At 39.2% G+C, this 18,047-nt stretch overlaps 2 protein-coding genes across 2 annotated transcripts; both read left to right on the top strand.

Annotated features, from left to right (window-relative positions):
- The first annotated feature begins 3,533 nt into the window (after positions 1-3,533).
- Positions 3,534-4,622, top strand: LOC147519424 (uncharacterized). The gene has a single exon (XM_086594130.1). It carries the CDS (start codon positions 3,534-3,536, stop codon positions 4,620-4,622), a length of 1,089 nt encoding a protein of 362 aa, XP_086450256.1.
- Positions 4,623-10,190: 5,568 nt separating this feature from the next.
- On the top strand, positions 10,191-10,958 carry LOC147519423 (uncharacterized). The gene has a single exon (XM_086594129.1). The coding sequence runs from the start codon at positions 10,191-10,193 to the stop codon at positions 10,956-10,958; it is 768 nt and encodes a 255-aa protein (XP_086450255.1).
- The last annotated feature ends 7,089 nt before the right edge of the window (positions 10,959-18,047 follow it).

Here is an 18,047-nt window from a genome sequence, read left to right as displayed (position 1 = left end):
GATTTTCTCTAGTTAAATAATATGAAGACTCTATTATCTCAGACTTGTCCTTTTTGAATATCAATTTCCTCCCTTCTTAAACCATCTTCTAATCCCCGCAACACCTAATAAAGACCTCTAGCTCAATTAGGAATAAGTTAGTGTGATAGTAAGTGGCAGATGTGTTTGATCGACTCTGGCTTCCTTGTGTGTCATTAAGATTGTAAGGTAAAGTGTGCCCACTGCATACTGGAGTAGTGAAACTTGAGTAGAAAAATCAGAGTGGTTTTTGTCTTGACATTTATGTGAGGACCTACTTAATGACGCTATTCCGAGTTTTCAGAAACGGACCTGCTAGTGCATTTCGTAGTATTACTTATTGTATATATGTTTATTTGTAGATGATTGATTATTATGTATATATTAGCTTAGGTTTCAACTTGATTATTCTGTATCCATTGCTAGTGATACTGGTGTAGTAGTGAGTTCAGCTGGTACTGTTAGTAAATGCCTTTTTGGTGTAGTAGTGAGTTCAGCTGGTACTGAATCAATCTTTAATTTCGCGGAGACCGAATTAATTTTTGGTTTTTAGTGAATTAATTTCACAGAGACGAAGGGTTTCTTTTTGAGTTGGGGGTGTAACTGGTTGGAACCGGTTATTTCCGGTTTATTTTTATTTGGGCTTTGGTGTTGGGAAGTGCATGACACTCCAAGTTGCCAACACAATTCTGACAGTTAAATTAAATTCTCCCCAACACAAAATGGAGTCCATCAATAATAGGACTCTTTACCAATTGCAAACTACAAGAGAAGAGACACAAGAATTTAGATGGTTTGGCGAGTTTTGCTTACATCCACAACCAAAGAGAGAAGTTTCCTCTATAGAGATTATCACAATAATACCAAAAAACACTCACTTTAATTCCAAAAAATCCCCAAAGTTCCCAACAGGAAAACTTGTAACTTTCTCTTTTTCTCCTCACTACAACAATGTTCTCTCCAACTTAGCCTAACCTTAGAACAAAGTTCAATTTATAGGTGTACAACAAGTTGGTCAAAATATTCCTAAATTTCAACAAATTTGTCGAAATATTGCTGGTATTGGAAAATCTTCTAGTAAAATGTCATACTATTGACCATTACCTAATGATATCATCCTTTCCCAACAACATGCATCTGTTAATGTTTTCCACGAGTTTGGGCTTCTAAGAGTGTGTACACGCTAACTTATATGTGGTAGATTCTGCATGGTAAAATTGGGTATTTTCTAAAATGTGATTACAAATAAGCATAATGCTTGAGTGGTTGAATTGGATTGAATGATGGAAATGTAAATTGATAAAATGAGTATCCAACTTTAGTAACCTAAGCCAGGCGTTGCAAAATGCAAACACACCATAATTGGAACAAAATTTTGGTTGGTAACCATATGAGTATCTCGGCTAACCACCTGTTCTGAAGGCTACTCCTCATCTTCGATCAAGTCAGTCCAATGCCAACCTACTTCAGAGGCCACTGCCTTTCTTTCTGCGCCTGCACAAACTCCCGTTAGGTTTCAGTCAAAAATTCCAAATACAATATTGGGCCGGGCCTGCCTAATTTTCAGTCTTATTTCGGACTGAGGACATACCTCGTGAGAACCCGACCAACGAAAATCCCAAGTCGTTAGGCCCAACTCAAATTTGATTTTGGCCTCAGGATAATTGAATAATTATTTCTAACAAACACCAGTGCATAAGTGCATTTACTGTGATAATTGGACATGATCTACATTACTGTAATATAAGATAAAAACATAGTGTGGATCTGAAGAAGTTGGGAGGATTCCCTAGGGATATCAAGAACAACTTCTCCTTCCTTCTTAGAGCCAATATGTTCTATAATGGAGCTGCTTCCTCTTACCCTGTAATGGTCACTATCTCGGGCACCCCTCAAAAATTTAGATTGGATCAGATTCCAGCTAGAAACAGAGGTTCACCGGGTAGAAGACTCTGGCAAGGGGCGAGGCTCCTATCGATACCGCCAAGGGCATCTCAGGTTGCTACTGGATTGGAGAACAGGACAAAGGATACAGAGGTGATGCGGTCTGGTCTGACAGACTTTAGAATGGTAAGATCAGAGTTGGGGAATACTGAGTCAGTAACCGTTGGGGATACAGTGATGGAAGGCCAACTTTCGGCTGATGTGGACCAACGAATGGTATGTTCACCCCTAGCCCATGAGATAGGGGCCCAAGAGGGTAATTTGGTATCGGATCATGGGCCAGAGAAACCTGGAGAGGCCTTAGTAGTCTGGTGCCTATGTATTTCGGAGATGGACCTAGACCATCATAAGGACTCTAATATGGATGGATCTCATCAGGCCCAAGAGGAGAGATTGGATTCTCTGGAAGAAACAGATGTAGGGCTAGGGGTTCTAGATCTGAAGGAGGGTTCATTGGGAACAAGAAGCATATCTATGGATGATCATGCCTCGCCATTTTTTCTCTCACCTAGTTCCAAGACAATCATACATTTTCTTGAGAATACCAAGTTCGATGGGATTAATCAAACCACTCCACCAGTTGGACCAGAACAAACCAACTTCAGATTTATTGGACTACCTCCACGTGGACGAGGTTTTAAAACTTTGGTGTCCGAGGAAAAAGCAAGGGGGTTGTTAAACGGAGTAATGGTTCTGAACAAGGGGTTGGCGTGGGAACAAAACGGAAGCAGCTTACAAGATTTGACAAAAAGCTTGGTACAATGGATGATGGTGAATGGGAAAGATATTGTCTAAGGATGGTTGCAAAACAATCAAAGAAGGCAAAAAGGGAGGCTGATGATCTGAGGGCTAGAGGTCTGGGACACATGCTTATTCCTAAAGAAGCTCCAGTTATAAGTATCTCAAGTGACACTGTGGAATCGACGGAGCCTTCTATTTCAAATAGATATCTGGATTCTACTATTCCATCTGATATCTCGGGACAAGATATTCCAGAGGATCAAATACCATCGGATGCTTTTACAGAATAGGGAGAAGATGATTACTCACTAGAGGTTGGTCAAAATTTGGGGGTTCAGAATGTTAAAGTGCAAGAGGAGGTGTTAATAGGAAATGCGCCTGTGGATCTAGTGTAAGGAAGCTTGGAGGGTGGTGGGTATAAATCTGAGGACAGTATCTCTCAAATTAAGTTCCTATAGCCTAAGCCAATAGCTATTGATGACTCATCAGTGCTAAGAAAGAGGTCCTCCAAAGGTAAGCAACAGAGCAAGGGGGAATGTTCAGTTCAGTCAAGAGGTTATGCTAGGGGTTTAAGTGATGATATTAAAACAAACAGTGTTAGTGGTGAGTCTGGAAGTAGTGGGGGTCTGGGTTCTCCTCCAGGGTTCGCGGTAGCTGTCCCACAACAGCTGCCTCGTCAGCCATGATACAAGCCTGGAATTGCCGGGGAATCAGTTCCTCCACGACAATTCAAAATTTAAAGGACTTAATAGGTAGGTTTGATCCTGATATAATATGTCTGTCTGAAACTAACTAAGGTTGGGTGTGATAGGATGCAAGGGATTAGTAGGATGGTTAAGTATAGGGGTTGCTTCAGTGTTCCAGCTGTGGGTCTGAGTGGGGGGCTTGCAGTACTCTGGAAAGAAGGAGTGGACCTAGAAATCTTGGGGGCAACTCGGAACCAAGTGACAGGTAAACTTAATCACTACCTTTGCAATGATTCTTGGTATTTTTCCTTTGTATATGGAGAACCTTTAGCTTGCAATAGACATAAAGTTTGGACTGAGCTCAGGGATGTTGCCACCTTGGTCCCTGGGCTTTGGTGTCTGTTTGGGGATTTTAACGCCAATACATCTCTAGATGAAAAAATAGGAGGTAAAAGTATTTTTGATAAAAGCATGGTTGAGTTTAATGGGTTGATTAATGACCTTGGGCTAATTGATCTAGGGTTTAATGGCCCTAAGTATACTTGGAGTAATAACAAAGCCTCGCAAGACCATATCATAAAGAGATTAGATAGAGCTATGGCTATTGATGCCTGGATTCTCCTCTTTCCAAACATGCAAGTTAATAATGTTTTTAATGCTACTTCAAATCACCTGTCTATCATGATAAATCTTAATGTTAAGGATGACAATAGAACAGAACATGAGAAACCTTTTAGATTCTATAATATGTGGTTTTCTAATAATTTTTGCATGCCTGTGATTGATACTGCTTGGAATTCTATTATTAATGGTATGCCTGATATTAATGTGATCCTTAAGCATAAGATGACACAACAACATCTCACTATATGGAATAAGAAGGTGTTTGGTAACATCTTCACTAATATTAAAAAAGTGAATAAAGAGTTGGAAGATGTTTTGAACAAACCTTTCTCCCTAACCAACTATGAAAGAACTAAGGGGTTAAAATCTGAGCTGTTTGATTGGTTGGCTAAGGAGAAGAGTTTCTGGAAACAGAAATTCACTAATCATTGGTTGAAAGATGGAGGGAAAAATACTAGATTTTTCCATCTATCAACCATCTATAGAAGAAGGAAGAACAAGATTGAGAAGCTTCAGAAGAATAGGGGAGGATGGAGTGTGGGGAGAGTTGAAGTGGGGGAAAACATTAATTCCTACTTTAGAGCTCTCTTCAACTCTGACCATCCCTAAACCAATGACAATATTCTCAACTTGTTTCAACCTTGTATTATTGCTAAGGAAAATGAGATTCTAATTGCTATTCCTACAAATGAGGATATTTGGAGAGTGGTCAGGAAGATGGGAAGCTTAAAGGCCCCTAGGCCTGATGGGTTCCAAGGGTGTTTTTATCAAAACACTTGGGACATTATGGGCAATAGTATTGTTGCCTTTGTGAAGGACTTTTTCACTAAGGGGGAGCTAAACCCCACTTTTAATGAAACCTATATAGCTATTATTCCCAAAATCAATAATCTTAAGACTGTGGCAAATTTTAGGCCTATCAGTCTCTGCAACTTCTGTTACAAGGTGATTTCAAAAATCTTAGCCAATAGGCTTAAGAGTCATTTAAATAAAATTGTCTCACCCTTTCAAAGGGCTTTCATTAAAGGGAGAAATATAGGAGATAATACTGGTTTGGCCTGTGAGTTGTTTCATCACATAAAAAACATGAAAGATAAGAATCATGGGTGGGTTGCTTTAAAGATGGATATGGCAAAAGTCTATGATATGGTGGAATAGTCCTTGGTAGATAATATCTTTGAGAGGCTGGGGTTCAGGCAAAAATGGAGAACTCTGATCCAACAATGCCTATCCACTATATCTTTCCAAGTCTTGCTTAATGGGAGCCCTCTTAATAAAATTATCCCTGAAAGAGGCCTCAGACAAGGTGATCCACTATCACTTTACCTCTTTATCATCATGTTTGAGGCCCTATCTAGGATGATTGCAAAAGCTGAAGTTGAAGAGAAAGTCCATGGGATTAAGATAAGGAGAGCCTCTCCCCTATCTCCCACCTTCTCTATGCTAATGATTTGATCCTGTTTACTAGAGGCAATCTTGAGAATGGGGGTCACCTCAAGGACATCCTTCAAAAGTATTGTGCTGCATCTGGTTAGCTGATTAATTTTGATAAATCTAGCATATTTTTCAGTAGAAATATCAACTTCAGAAATAAAATCAAGCTGAAAAAGTTCTGGAAGATGAGAATGTTTGACCCAAAAGATAAATATTTAGGCATCCCTATCATGCTCTCTCAAAAGAAGGTAGAGGACTTTGACTACTTGGTTGACAAGATTCATAATAAGATTAAAGGTTGAAAGGCTAAGGTACTATCTCAGGCTTGTAGGGCTACTTTGATCCAGTCTGTGGTACAAGCCACCCCTTTATATGCTATTTCCACCTATATGCTTCCTGTGTCTATCTGTAATAAAATAGACAAAGCATGTAGAGATTTCTTTTAGCATGGTACTGAATATTCAAAAAGTGTGCACACCATTGGGTGGAACAACTTATGTAAACCCAAGTCTCAAGGAGGATTGGGGTTCAGGAAGATGAATGATATGAATTTAGCTATGCTATCCAAGCTTCCTTGGAAAGCTGCTACTGATATAAACTCTATATGGACAAAAACCCTTGCCAGCATATATAGAAAAAACTGGATTGGGGATGTTTGGAAACCACCTGGGTATGCCTCCTTTTGGAAAGGCATACATAGAACCTTCAACCTCATTAGTAGGGGGTTGGTCTGGGGGATTCATAGTGGTACCTCCACATCCATCTTGGATGATCCTTGGGTTGTCTGTAATGGAAAACCTAAGACTCTAAGAGAATTAGGAATGGAGGACCCCAGGCTTGAAGATATCCATGTGGCTGACTTGTTTCATGAGGATAGAACTGGATGGGATGAGGCTAAGCTTATAGCCTTATTCCTTCATTTTCTAGTTGTAAGAATCAAGGAGGTTATGATCAGACCTTTGGGCCTTGGAAAGGACAGGATGGTTTGGAGTGAGGATAAGTCTGGGAGATTCACAGTGAAATTTGCCTACAAGTATCTAACTAAGAATACAGTTGTAGGGCAGAGTTCCAGCTTTAACTCCCATACTGCGAAGTTCCTTTGAAAAACCAGATTGCCAGCCAATATCCATATGTTCATTTGGAAAGTGTACATGTATGCTTTACCAATGGGGGATAGATTGGCTTATAGGAAGATGTTGGGGGATTTCTCTTGCCCCTTATGCTTCAAGACTCTAGAGACTGATAGCCATCTGTTCTTTGACTGTGAATGGTGTAACGCTCGTATTTAAAATACGTATTTATTTATTAATTAATTAATTTAATTATTTATTTAAAATTCGCTGGATTGGATTTGGGATATGTGGGCCTGATTTATGGGCCCGAGTCTGTGTTGGGCTTAGGTTTCAAACCCAAGTATATATTCATATTTGGGTTAGTTAGACTTACCCCCCCTACCCCCAATTTTCAAAATATTAGTGATACCCCCCCAATTGCAAGATCCAACGGCCTCTGAGATGATTTTTTTTTTTTTTTTTTGATGAAGAAATCGTCGTTGGATCTTACAAAATGGGGTAACACTAATTGGCAACTAGTAAGGGGTAAGTCTATCTAACCCTTCATATTTTTCTAGAAAATAGGGTTTTGAGATAAAAATAAAATAAAAAATGGAGGCGGAGATAAAAGCTCGTTGGCTAGAGCGTTGGAGCGCGACGATTTGGACTAGGAGGGATTCGTCGAGCTGTTAATTAATGTGAGTAGTTAGTTTTTTTACTTCACGTGTATACGGAAACAACCTTGATGTTCAATGTTTTCACTCATTTTTACTGTTCGTTCTTCCTCGTCCTGTGTCGTTATTGTTAAACTGATTTATGTTATATATGGTTCGTTGTTATTAATTATTGAAAAAAAAAATTATTGTGCTGGCAAAGCTCGAAGAAGCGCTAATGGCGGCGCAATACAGAGAGATCGTCTCTGTTACTTTTTAAACTTGTATTGGGTTAAATATATGGTGTGTTAGTTGGATATAATATTGGTTGTTGAGGTTGGATTTGGTGCTGTCGAAGCTCGTAGAAGCTTGGAGGTCGTTAATGGCGGACGACCCAGTGGAGGAAGGGTTATCGATATTTCTATTCATTATGTGGATTGTTTTGGTGGGTGATATTGAGGTTGCATTAAGGTTTTGATTGTTAGGTTGGTGATGGGGTAGTGAATGATCGAGTGCTGGAGCGTGGGGAGGTGTTGTCGAAGCTTGAGTGTTCATTAATGGCGTCAAAACGCGATGTTGGAGGAGTGATGGAATTTAAATTGGATAGTATCGGCATATGGGGTTTTTCGAGAGGAGTCAAACCGCTGGGATGAGGGGGCGGTACAGGTGAGGAGTGGTGACCGACGCGAGCTGGAAGTGGTGGAGGAGAGAGCTGATGGAGGGAGAAGACGACCTGTTTGGTCAGTTGGGGTTGGGCCTTAGTTGGTTTCTTTGGGCCCGATGTTATTTTGTTTTGGTTGGGTTGGTTTTGATTTAAGTGTTTGGGCCTAAACACTAGTTAGTTGTTGGGCTGGATTAATCTTTTGTTTTGGACCAGTTTTAGTTTAAGTTTTGGGCCGGGTTCAATTTAATTCTCTGGGCCGAACTCATTTTTGTTTTGAGCCAGTTTCTAATTTGGTTTTTGGGCCGGTCCATATAACTTAAAAATATATCCAATGGGGGCTTTAAATATTTAGACTTTCGGGTTTTGGTTTCGGGCTTTGATTGTGGACTTTTGACTGTATAATTGTGCTACGTTTTATGTTGTAAATTGTATAGACAAAGCAAATGCAAAAATGTTATGGAAGCCTGTATAAATTGGTTTGTCATTATCTAATTAAGATTTGACGTGAGTAGTGTGTAAAACATATAATATATTGGCACGTAACAAGAGGGGAATTCTTATAAGACTTAGATATATATATATATATATATATATATATATATATATATATATATATATATATATATATATATATATATATATCGTTTTATGAGAATTAAACTATACATAAACTCAGATTCATGGACTTTAGTATTGGGCTTTGATGGTGAATTGAGTTCACATAAATATATTGAACGAATACATTACATGATTGATTACTATTATAAGCTGCTACTTAAATGAATGGTAGTATTTATGAAGGCTTGAGATATTCCATATGGTGTAGTGCAATATATGATTGGCACGTGAAATAATAAGTTTCGAGATTTGATATAGAGATACTTGGATATCGTGCAATGAATAGTATTGGCACGTGATAATGTGGATTGTATTATAACGAGAAACGTTGAGCTTTAGTACAATTAAGTATACTGGCATGGGATAGAATAAGAATTATTATGAGATATAAATGTATGACACCTGAATAAATTACGTAACGAAAATCCTAAAACCTAGCTACCACAACTCATGTGATTTGGCCCTAGTGATGGACGTATGTGATATGATTGGCCCTCCTGGCGTTTCAGTGAATCTGAATGGCCCTCCGGGCGTAAGTAATGTGATTGGCCCTTCTGGTGTTTTAGTGAATCTAAATGGCCCTTCTGGTGTAGTCGAATAGTGGCTTGATTATTCCGTTCGCAAAATTAGAACGAGACGCGCGATATTTTATGCCGACTAGTGGCAGTACTTACATAATGGCTTTCGTGTGAGGGTTATCTGGTGTGCGGCATCCCGCTCAGGGTAGTTACGCACGGAGTGGTTCATTATGTGAGGGGAGGCATGTGGATGTACATGTTCGGCGTTTGGAAGGGGTGGTAGCCTGGGAAACTAGGTAAGACATAGATACGACATGATTTTAGGGACATGCAAAGAAAGCCTTAAATAATATAATTATGGTAATATGTTGGTTAATGATATATCTTTAGATAGATGATTGCATATGGTTTTGCAGAATGGTGGGTCAAACTAATTACTTGTGCAGAGACGACCCACTCTGTAATTGAGCATGAAATGCGGTAAGTATAGAATATGCTTGGTTGGTTATTAGTTAGTTAGAACCTAAGGCGCCTCGTGGAGGAACTAAATGCCTTTTTATTATACGTATGGTTTGTTGTGTGGTTAGTGGGAAGTTAAGGCGTTTTAGTGGAGGAACTACCTGCCTTACTTATTGTAGTTAAGAATGTCGTATTAGTTGTTGGAAGTTAAGGCGCCTCAGTGGAGGAACTAACTGCCTTATGGATTGTGTATGTATATGTATAAGTATATGTTGTATTTTAGAGCTACTCACACCAAAGATTTTATAATATCAATTGATTTGCATGCTTGCTTATCGAGTGTGTTCATTAAATGAACATAGTTGATGAGTCTTGACAGGTTTAGTGTTGAAGAAGGTTGGTTGCTGCTTGTGGTTTGCGTTAACGTCGCATTTCAAGATAGGTTTTGTTTTCCCTTGAGGTGAAATAGATTTTCAGTTGAGACAATGTTATTTGTATTTTCATTTGTAATTTTAAATAAAGAGTTATTGAAAAGAGATTTGTAACCTAATCTTATTTGTGAATTTTTGTAATGAAGAGGACTTTTGTTTAATTTAAAATTTTATTGGTTTTAATTATCTGCGTATTTAAACTGATTATGAGTTTTTGGGGAGTGGAGAGTGCATCACATCTCGAAAATCGAAGAGTCGGGAACAAATATTGTTTTTCCGAATTCTGTCGAAATTCGGGGTGTGACAAGGTCTAGAGCTTTGTGGTTCTCCTCAGGCTTGGGTCTGAGAATGGAGAGTCAGGACAGGAATAATGGCAAAGAATGGGTTACTAAATTCCTAAGTTGGAGCAATAGCAAGAGCCAACACATATCCCAAGTTGGGGTTCAAGCTTGCTATCTGCTATACAACATTTGGAAAACAAAAAATGAAGCAAAGTTCGAACAAAGACCTCCAAATAGAGAAAGAACTATCAGAAAAAGTGAGGTGGAGGCTTACAAGTGCTATACTGGACTTGCAGCAAGCAACCTACATAATAAAAATTCTATCCATCCTAAGTTTCCGTTTGATCAATCTGAATTTGAATCTATGTTTTATGTTATTCCTAATGATTGTATTAACATTAGGTTTGATGCTTCCTTCCAGGTTATTACAGGAGGGGCAGCAGCTGGAATAATTGCTTGGGACTCTGAAGGTAGAGTAGTAAGGGTAGGAATCAGAAGGTTTCAAGCCAGGTTAGTAGAGGAAGCTAAGATGGTGGCTGCTGAGGTGACAATAGAGCTTGCTCTCGCTTCTGGGTGGAATGTTGTTTGGGTAGAAGGGGATTGCTCAGAGGTTATTAAGGCACTTAATAGCCATACTTGCTCCTGGATGTATGAAAGTTTAAGAGACTATGTAGTTAACTTAAGCTCTTCTTTTTCATTTTGTAAATTTAAGTGGATTAGCAGGAGACATAATGGAGAGGCACATTTGCTGGCGAAATGGGCTTACCATCAGCAGCAAATGGGTCAGTTACCACAGTGTATCATGACAGACAATGTTATCCCTGTTGTGGTTTAGAGGTTGATTATTAATACATAAGATATTATCATAGTGCTTATACAGTGCATTTAACCGAGGGCTTATAAAATATTCAGTGCAGGTGAAATGGTGTGGACATAAATGTTAAAATATTTCGTATGAGTTGAAAATATTGAATGAATCTTCCCGTTTTAATCTAGTTCTCATCTAACTACTTGAGCCCCAAGCATATCTAGCTAGCTTGCTGTACGCCAGTTCCATTGTATTGATGCTGATTAAGTTGCACATCACCGAGATTTACTTTGAAGGTGCCTACCCGCTTCAAGCGTGGATAGAGCCCTTCTATTTTGTCACCACGTTGCACCCATTTATAACTTCCTAAATAAATAGGATCTAAAGTCAAAATTAAGCCATTGCTCTCTCTTAACCTATTTTTTAGCATCTATATTTAATACCAATACCTTTTCTTTTCTTTTTTCGATAATCAATACGAAGACTTCCTTACTATCTCATCAGTCATCACTATCTACTATCTGTTCTTCTCTTCACCCATTTTACATGTTATAATATCTATATTACCTAGTATTGTCATAATATCAGCCAATTTGATTCTTTTAACTAGCTGATGAAGGATATCTTGGCTGATAAGTTTGGTCATTTCCGCATGCCACCAGCAAACGCTCTTATTCTGGTACTAACCGGGGGCTTGCTATTTTGGAAGGAGAGGAGTGGGCAAAACATAGAAAGATAATAAATCCTGCTTTCCAAATGGAGAAGCTGAAGGTTCATTTCAGTGCATCTCTTACTCATTTGCGCCAACATATTTTAATCTATGCATGTGGAAATAGGACATATGAAGATTGAAGAGATATTTACAAACATTTTTTTACACGTTTAGGATTGCATGTGTAAGATGGTTTTATGACTTGAAGCCAAGTGAATATAAAGTTTGAGTTCCTAACTTTGCTCAATGCTCATGTGTTGGAATCTCTAATGAGTATTTCAAAATACTTGTGTGTTGTTTAGTCCCACATTGGTGAACCACCACTAGCAAGTGAGGTATATGAGGTGATCCTCTAGCATAAGGGCATGCCCTTAGGGTACAAAGGCTTTTGTGTTAGGAGGGAGGACTCACCCAAAGCCACTGCCGCGCGCCAAGACCGAGCAGTCGCTCGGGTTCGAGCTTCCAAAGCTGATTGCTAGTGGGTAGTGGATTACCAATTGCCTAAACTTGTTTTTGCTTTTGCAGCAAGTTTAATTAGCTAGAGTTCTACTTCGAATTGGTTTTGTGAAACCGACTTGGAGAGGTGTCCTTCTCCATCTATGATAACCGATCATACTCTATATAAACACTGCTGTGTTCATAGAGAGAGATCATCACAGAATAGAGAGAGAGAGACGCAGAGAGAGAGAACTCGTGTATACCAGAAGTCGTGCTGCTGCTGCCTCTATATCAAGAGAGAGTGTCTGCCTCTACACACCAGCGAATCCAATTCAAGAGAAAACCAGAAATCGTGAATACTCTATCAGTCTTCATCCCACTTTTCAGAAACAGAGATTCACACCTATTCTTCTTCTCTTCTTCCTGTCAGCCGCCAGAGAGAGTTATATTGCTGTTCTAGAGGGTAGTCTGTTCTAGTGCAAAGTCGGTACAATAACAACCATTGAATCCTGTGGAGGAAGACACCACCGTTTTGCCTTTACGCACCATTGGAAGGGGCGAAATCTTTCCTTAAGGACAACCTAATCCGTGCCTTGGTTATTACCTGTTATTCTATCCTTGTCTTCTATTGTTTTCTTTTATCTGCATACAACAATCTTAAGGAAAGATCACCTGTTGACACCACGCTGATCAAAGAAACCAATTCTGGAGTCATGGAAGTTACTTCGTCTATGAGAGATCTTTGCGCACCTCTACCGAATGCTCATGAACTTACCTAATGTGTCAAAGATTGAATCCTTCAACGGTTCACACTTCAAGAGATGGAGAGAAAGGGTGTTCACAGCCCTAGATGTACTCAACTATGCAAAGTATCTTCTTGTCTGACACCCGTGGAGGGTTCTAATGATTTCGAAAGAAATCAAGCTGCTTGGCTCAATGGGAATAAGGTATGTCGTCATGCTATTTTGAGTACCTTGTCCAATGAAATTTTTGATATTTATTGTTCAAATAAGAATGCACATGATATATGGGAGAGTTTGAACAAGAAATACATAATAGAGGATGCTGGTACTCAAAAATATGCTATTGGGACTTTTCTAAAGTTCCATATGAGAGAGGATAGAGATGTAACGTCTCAAATCCATGATTTTCATGTGCTGATTAATGATTTGAAAACTGAGGGTATTAATTTACCCGAAACCTTTGTTGCTGGATGTTTGATTGAGAAACTCCCCGAGTCTTGGAAACACTATAAAAATAGTATGAAGCATAAAAGCGTAAAGGATGACTCTTTGAGGATGTAATCATTCACATTCACATAGAGGAAAAGAACAAGACTTCGGGATGAGGTGTTGTCTAAGGAATTCCATTCTAAAGCCAATATCATTGAAGGTAATCCCAAAGAAATCTAACAAAACCTCTAAAAGCGGAAGTACAACAAAAAATAAGAATTTCAAGGTCAAAGGCACTTCTTTTTTAAAATGAGTGGTGCGGGCGCAATGGAAATTGTTATGTTTGTGGTAAACCCGGACATAGGGCTTTTCGGTCTTGGCACACAAGAAAGACACCGATGATCCTCCCAATGCTAATCTAGTTGAGGGAGATGATATTGTGGTCGCTGTGGTGTCACAAGTGTTCATAGCCAGGGGAAGAGGAACTGGGTACTAGATTAAATTGCCACCCGCCACGCCCTGTGGTGATGTTGAAGCCTTTTTCAGACTACATACTAGTGAAAGATGAAAAGGTCTATATGGGTGACTCTAGGTCTGTTCCTGTTGAGGGAACAGGCAAGGTTCTTCCTGGTTAACTTCGGGGAAAACCCTTTCACTTAGTAATGTTCTTCATGTTCCCGAGATTAAATCGCTCTGTCACTTCTTGGGAAAAGCTCAAGGTGACTTTTGAGAGTGACAAGTTTGTTCGACAAAGAATGAGGGTTTTGTTGGTAAAGGTTATTGTAATAACAAAGTGGTCTTTTCATGTTAAATGTACTTGACAACATTATTATTAATAAGAATGAATGCTTACGCTTTACTTGCTTGACTCTTTTAATATATGGCATGGTAGATTAGGACATGTGAATGTCCAATTATATGAAAAGGATGAAAGCATGTGGTTTATTGTCCGATATTTCTGATTTTTCTAATGATAAATGTGAAATATATCTTTGAGACTAAAGCCAATGAAGAAACCCCTTAGAATCGTGTCTAGAGATAAAACCGGATTACTAACTCTTATTCATAATGGTTTTGGTGAATCTGAAGTACCATGTTTAGAGGGGAAGTTTTATTATATTACATTCATAGATGACTTCTCTAGGTACACCATGGTATATTTACTTGAACACAAGCATGAGGTAGGTGAGATGTTTCTCAAGTACAAAGTGAAGTTGAAAACCAAATTTTAACCGTAAGATTAAGAGACTTCGGTTTGATAGGGGTGGAGAATATGAGTCTAACCCTTCCCGGGACTTTTGACAAGAGTGGCATTATTCATGAGACTACTCCACCATACTCTCCCGAAGTCTAATGGAGTAGCCGAACGGAAAAAACAAGAACACTAAAAGAGATGATGAATGCTATGCTTGTAAGTTCCTCGAGCTTCCCCGAACTTGTGGGGAAAGCAATCCTATCTGCTTGCCATATCTCTGAATAATAGGATACCCAACAAGAAAACAGGGAATAAGACACCATATGAGTTATGGAAAGGTCATGTACCTAACCCGGATACTTAAAAAATGTGGGGGTGTCTTGCTAAGGTTCTTGTGAACTAACCTAAAAAAGAAAAAAATGGGACCTAGAATTGTTGATTGTATGTTCATTGGTTATGCTCATAATAGTCTTTGCATATGGATTTTTAGTAGTAAAATCTGATAATAACCTTGTCGATGCTAACACTATTATAGAGAGTAAAAATGCTGATTTCTTTGAGAATTTGTTTCCTTTGAAAATTGGCATTGAGAGGTTGGTTGCTCTAGTGAACAACAATCAATGTGATCCCGAAATTCTGAACAAGAAATTCGGAAGAGTAAAAGAGAGAGGAAATCCACCAATTTTGGTGATGACTTTTACATTTTTCTTCTTGATGATGATCCCGCGACGATAATGAGGCAATCCGGTTCTCGAGATGCTCCTTTACGAAGGATGCTATACACTCGAGAACTAGATTCGATTATAGCTAATCACATGGGAGATGGTTGATCTACCTCCTGGGCTAAACCTATATCGTTACAAGTGGATCTTCAAAAAGAAATTGAAACTAGATGGTTCCCTTGAGAAATACAAGGCTAGACTTGTAGTCAAGGGATTCTCGAAAAAAAGGCATTGACTATTTTGATACTTATGCTCCTGTAACTAGGATTTCTTCTATAAGAGTTCTAATGGCTCTAGCTGCTATTCATAATTTATTTATTCATCAAATGGATGTAAAAATTGCATTTTTGAATGGTGATCTTGATGAAGAAATATATATGATGCAGCCCGAGGCAATGAGATAGTACCGGGGAATGAGCATAAGGTATGCCGTTAGTTAAGTCTTTATATGGGTTGAAACAAAGCGCCAAAACAATGGCATGAAAAGTTTGATTCATGTCATGATGTCTAATGGATATCACATAAATGATGCTTTGATAAATGTATTTACTTTAAATCTTTTAATGTGACTACATATGTGATTATCCGCTATATGTGGATGACATGTTAATCATGAGTCTTAGCCTTGATGTTGTGAGAAACACCAAGATGTTTTTATCCTCCCAATTTGAAATGAAGGACTTGGGAGAAGTCGATGTGATTCTTGGAATCAAAATCATCGAAACCGTGATGGCTATCTGGCTCACAAAGAGCATTATGTTGAGAAGTTTTGAAGAAGTTTAACTTTTATGATAGTAAGCCCGTGGTCGACACCTTATGAGGCAAATAGTGAACTTCAGAAAAATGCTCAACATGGTGTCCTTCGATCTAGATATGCCCCAAATTATTGGTAGTCTCATGTACTTGATGAATTGCACTAGACGACATTGCTTATGCAGTTAGCGGGCTAAGCGGATACACTCATTGTCTTAGCCGGAACATTGGAGTGCCTTAGAGAGACTAGCCAAGTACTTGAGAGGAACAATGAATTACGACATCACGGTTTAGACAAACTCCACCCGATAGAGGGTTATTGTGATGCAAACCGGATATCCGATTCTCATGATATCAAGTCCACTAGTGGTTATATTTTCACCCAGGTGGAGGTGCGATCGCTTGGAAATCTTCTAAGCGGACCTTGATAGCTCGCTCAACTATGGAGTCCGAAGCTTATTGCTTTAGATAAAGCAAGTCTTTACCGAAGTTGCTTAGAAACCTCTTGGATCTTCCTATTGGTACAAAACCGCCTCCACCGCATGCATTGTATTTGTCGGTAGCCGCAATAGCAAAGGCAAAGAGCAAATTGTATAATGGGAAAAGGGCATATTAAAATGCGAGACTCAAATCTATAAAGCATTCTTTGGAATCTGGAGTTGTGGCTCTAGATTATGTGAGGTCGAGTTAAATTTGGCCGATCTTCTGACAAAACCACTTAACAGGAGACAAGTGGTTGATACATCGAAGGGGATGGGACTTTTGCCTTAGATAGAGGGCGACACTGACGGCAACCCCACCTATGTGATTGGAGATCCCATGAAGTAGGTTCAAAGGGAAAAACAAGTCACCTCAAATTAAACTCTGGTATGCTATTGTCTTTCTTTGAGACGTCCCACCCTATGGCTAGATAGCATTATTGTATACTTTGTATAACTTGAATAGCAATGAGAAAAGGATGAGTCATTTTACTCTTAATGGAATCCATAGTCCATTATTTTTATGAGATAGTGTATTTTAAACTATGCTATGTACACTTGATGGATATCCACCTACGTGAATGTAGAACTGGGTCGGTTCTTATGAGTATTCAGGCAAGTACTCTAGAGCATTCACATAACACGGGCAAGGGCCAAAAAAAAAGCGCAACACCGCAGAACAGGCATATAATGAAAGAGCAATGTGGGTGCATGTCCTCTATTTTACTACAAGGGAATGTTGGTTCAAAGATTTTTTAATCCACCACTTTCACGTATTATAAGACATGTTACCCTATGACCGGGTTCAAGCCGAAAAGCACCGGTATCTTATGCATTGTTTTTTCGATTCTCTCTGGCATTTTGTTAACCCATTTCTTTTGTAATATCCTATTCCAAAATAGTGGGGGACTATTAGTATTTTGAAATAGTGGGGGATTGTTGGAATCTCTAATGAGTATTTCAAAATACTTGTGTGTTGTTTAGTCCCACATTGGTGAACCACCACTAGCAAGTGAGGTATATGAGGTGATCCTCTAGCATAAAGGCGCGCCCTTAGGGTACAAAGGCTTTTGTGTTAGGAGGGAGGACTCACCCAAAAACACACACACGCCACCTACCGCCCGAACCCAACCGAAGCCGAAATGTCGGGGTTGGGGTTTTCTGATTGTCTGAGTGGTACTTGAATTACCAATTGCCTAAACTTGTTTTTGCTTTTGTAGCAAGTTTAGCTAGCTAGAGTTCTACTTGAATTGGTTTTGTGAAACCGACTTGGAGAGGTGTCCTTCTCCATCTTTGATAATCGATCATACTCTATATAAACACCGCCTGTGTTCATAGAGAGATCATCCTGAGAATAGAGAGAGACGCCGAGAGAGAGAACTTCGTGTATACCGTGGTCGTCTTTGTTCTGCCTGCCTCTATATCGAGAGAGATAGAAGTCGTGCTGCTGCCTCTATACACCAGCGAATCCAATTCAAGAGAAAACCAGAAATCGTGAATACTTTATCAGTCTTCATCCCACTTTTCAGAAACAGAGATTCACACCTATTCTTCTTCTTTTCTTCCCCGGCCCCGGCCAGCCCGAGAGTTATATTGCTGTTCTAGAGGGTAGTCCGTTCTAGTGCAAAGTCGCCGTCAGCTAACC

The sequence above is a fragment of the Coptis chinensis genome, chromosome 2 (genome assembly GCF_015680905.1).
Source record: "Coptis chinensis isolate HL-2020 chromosome 2, ASM1568090v1, whole genome shotgun sequence".
Taxonomy (NCBI): Eukaryota; Viridiplantae; Streptophyta; class Magnoliopsida; order Ranunculales; family Ranunculaceae; genus Coptis; species Coptis chinensis.
Note: the sequence above shows the minus strand (reverse complement) of the source record. Positions and strands in the feature narration are given on the sequence as shown.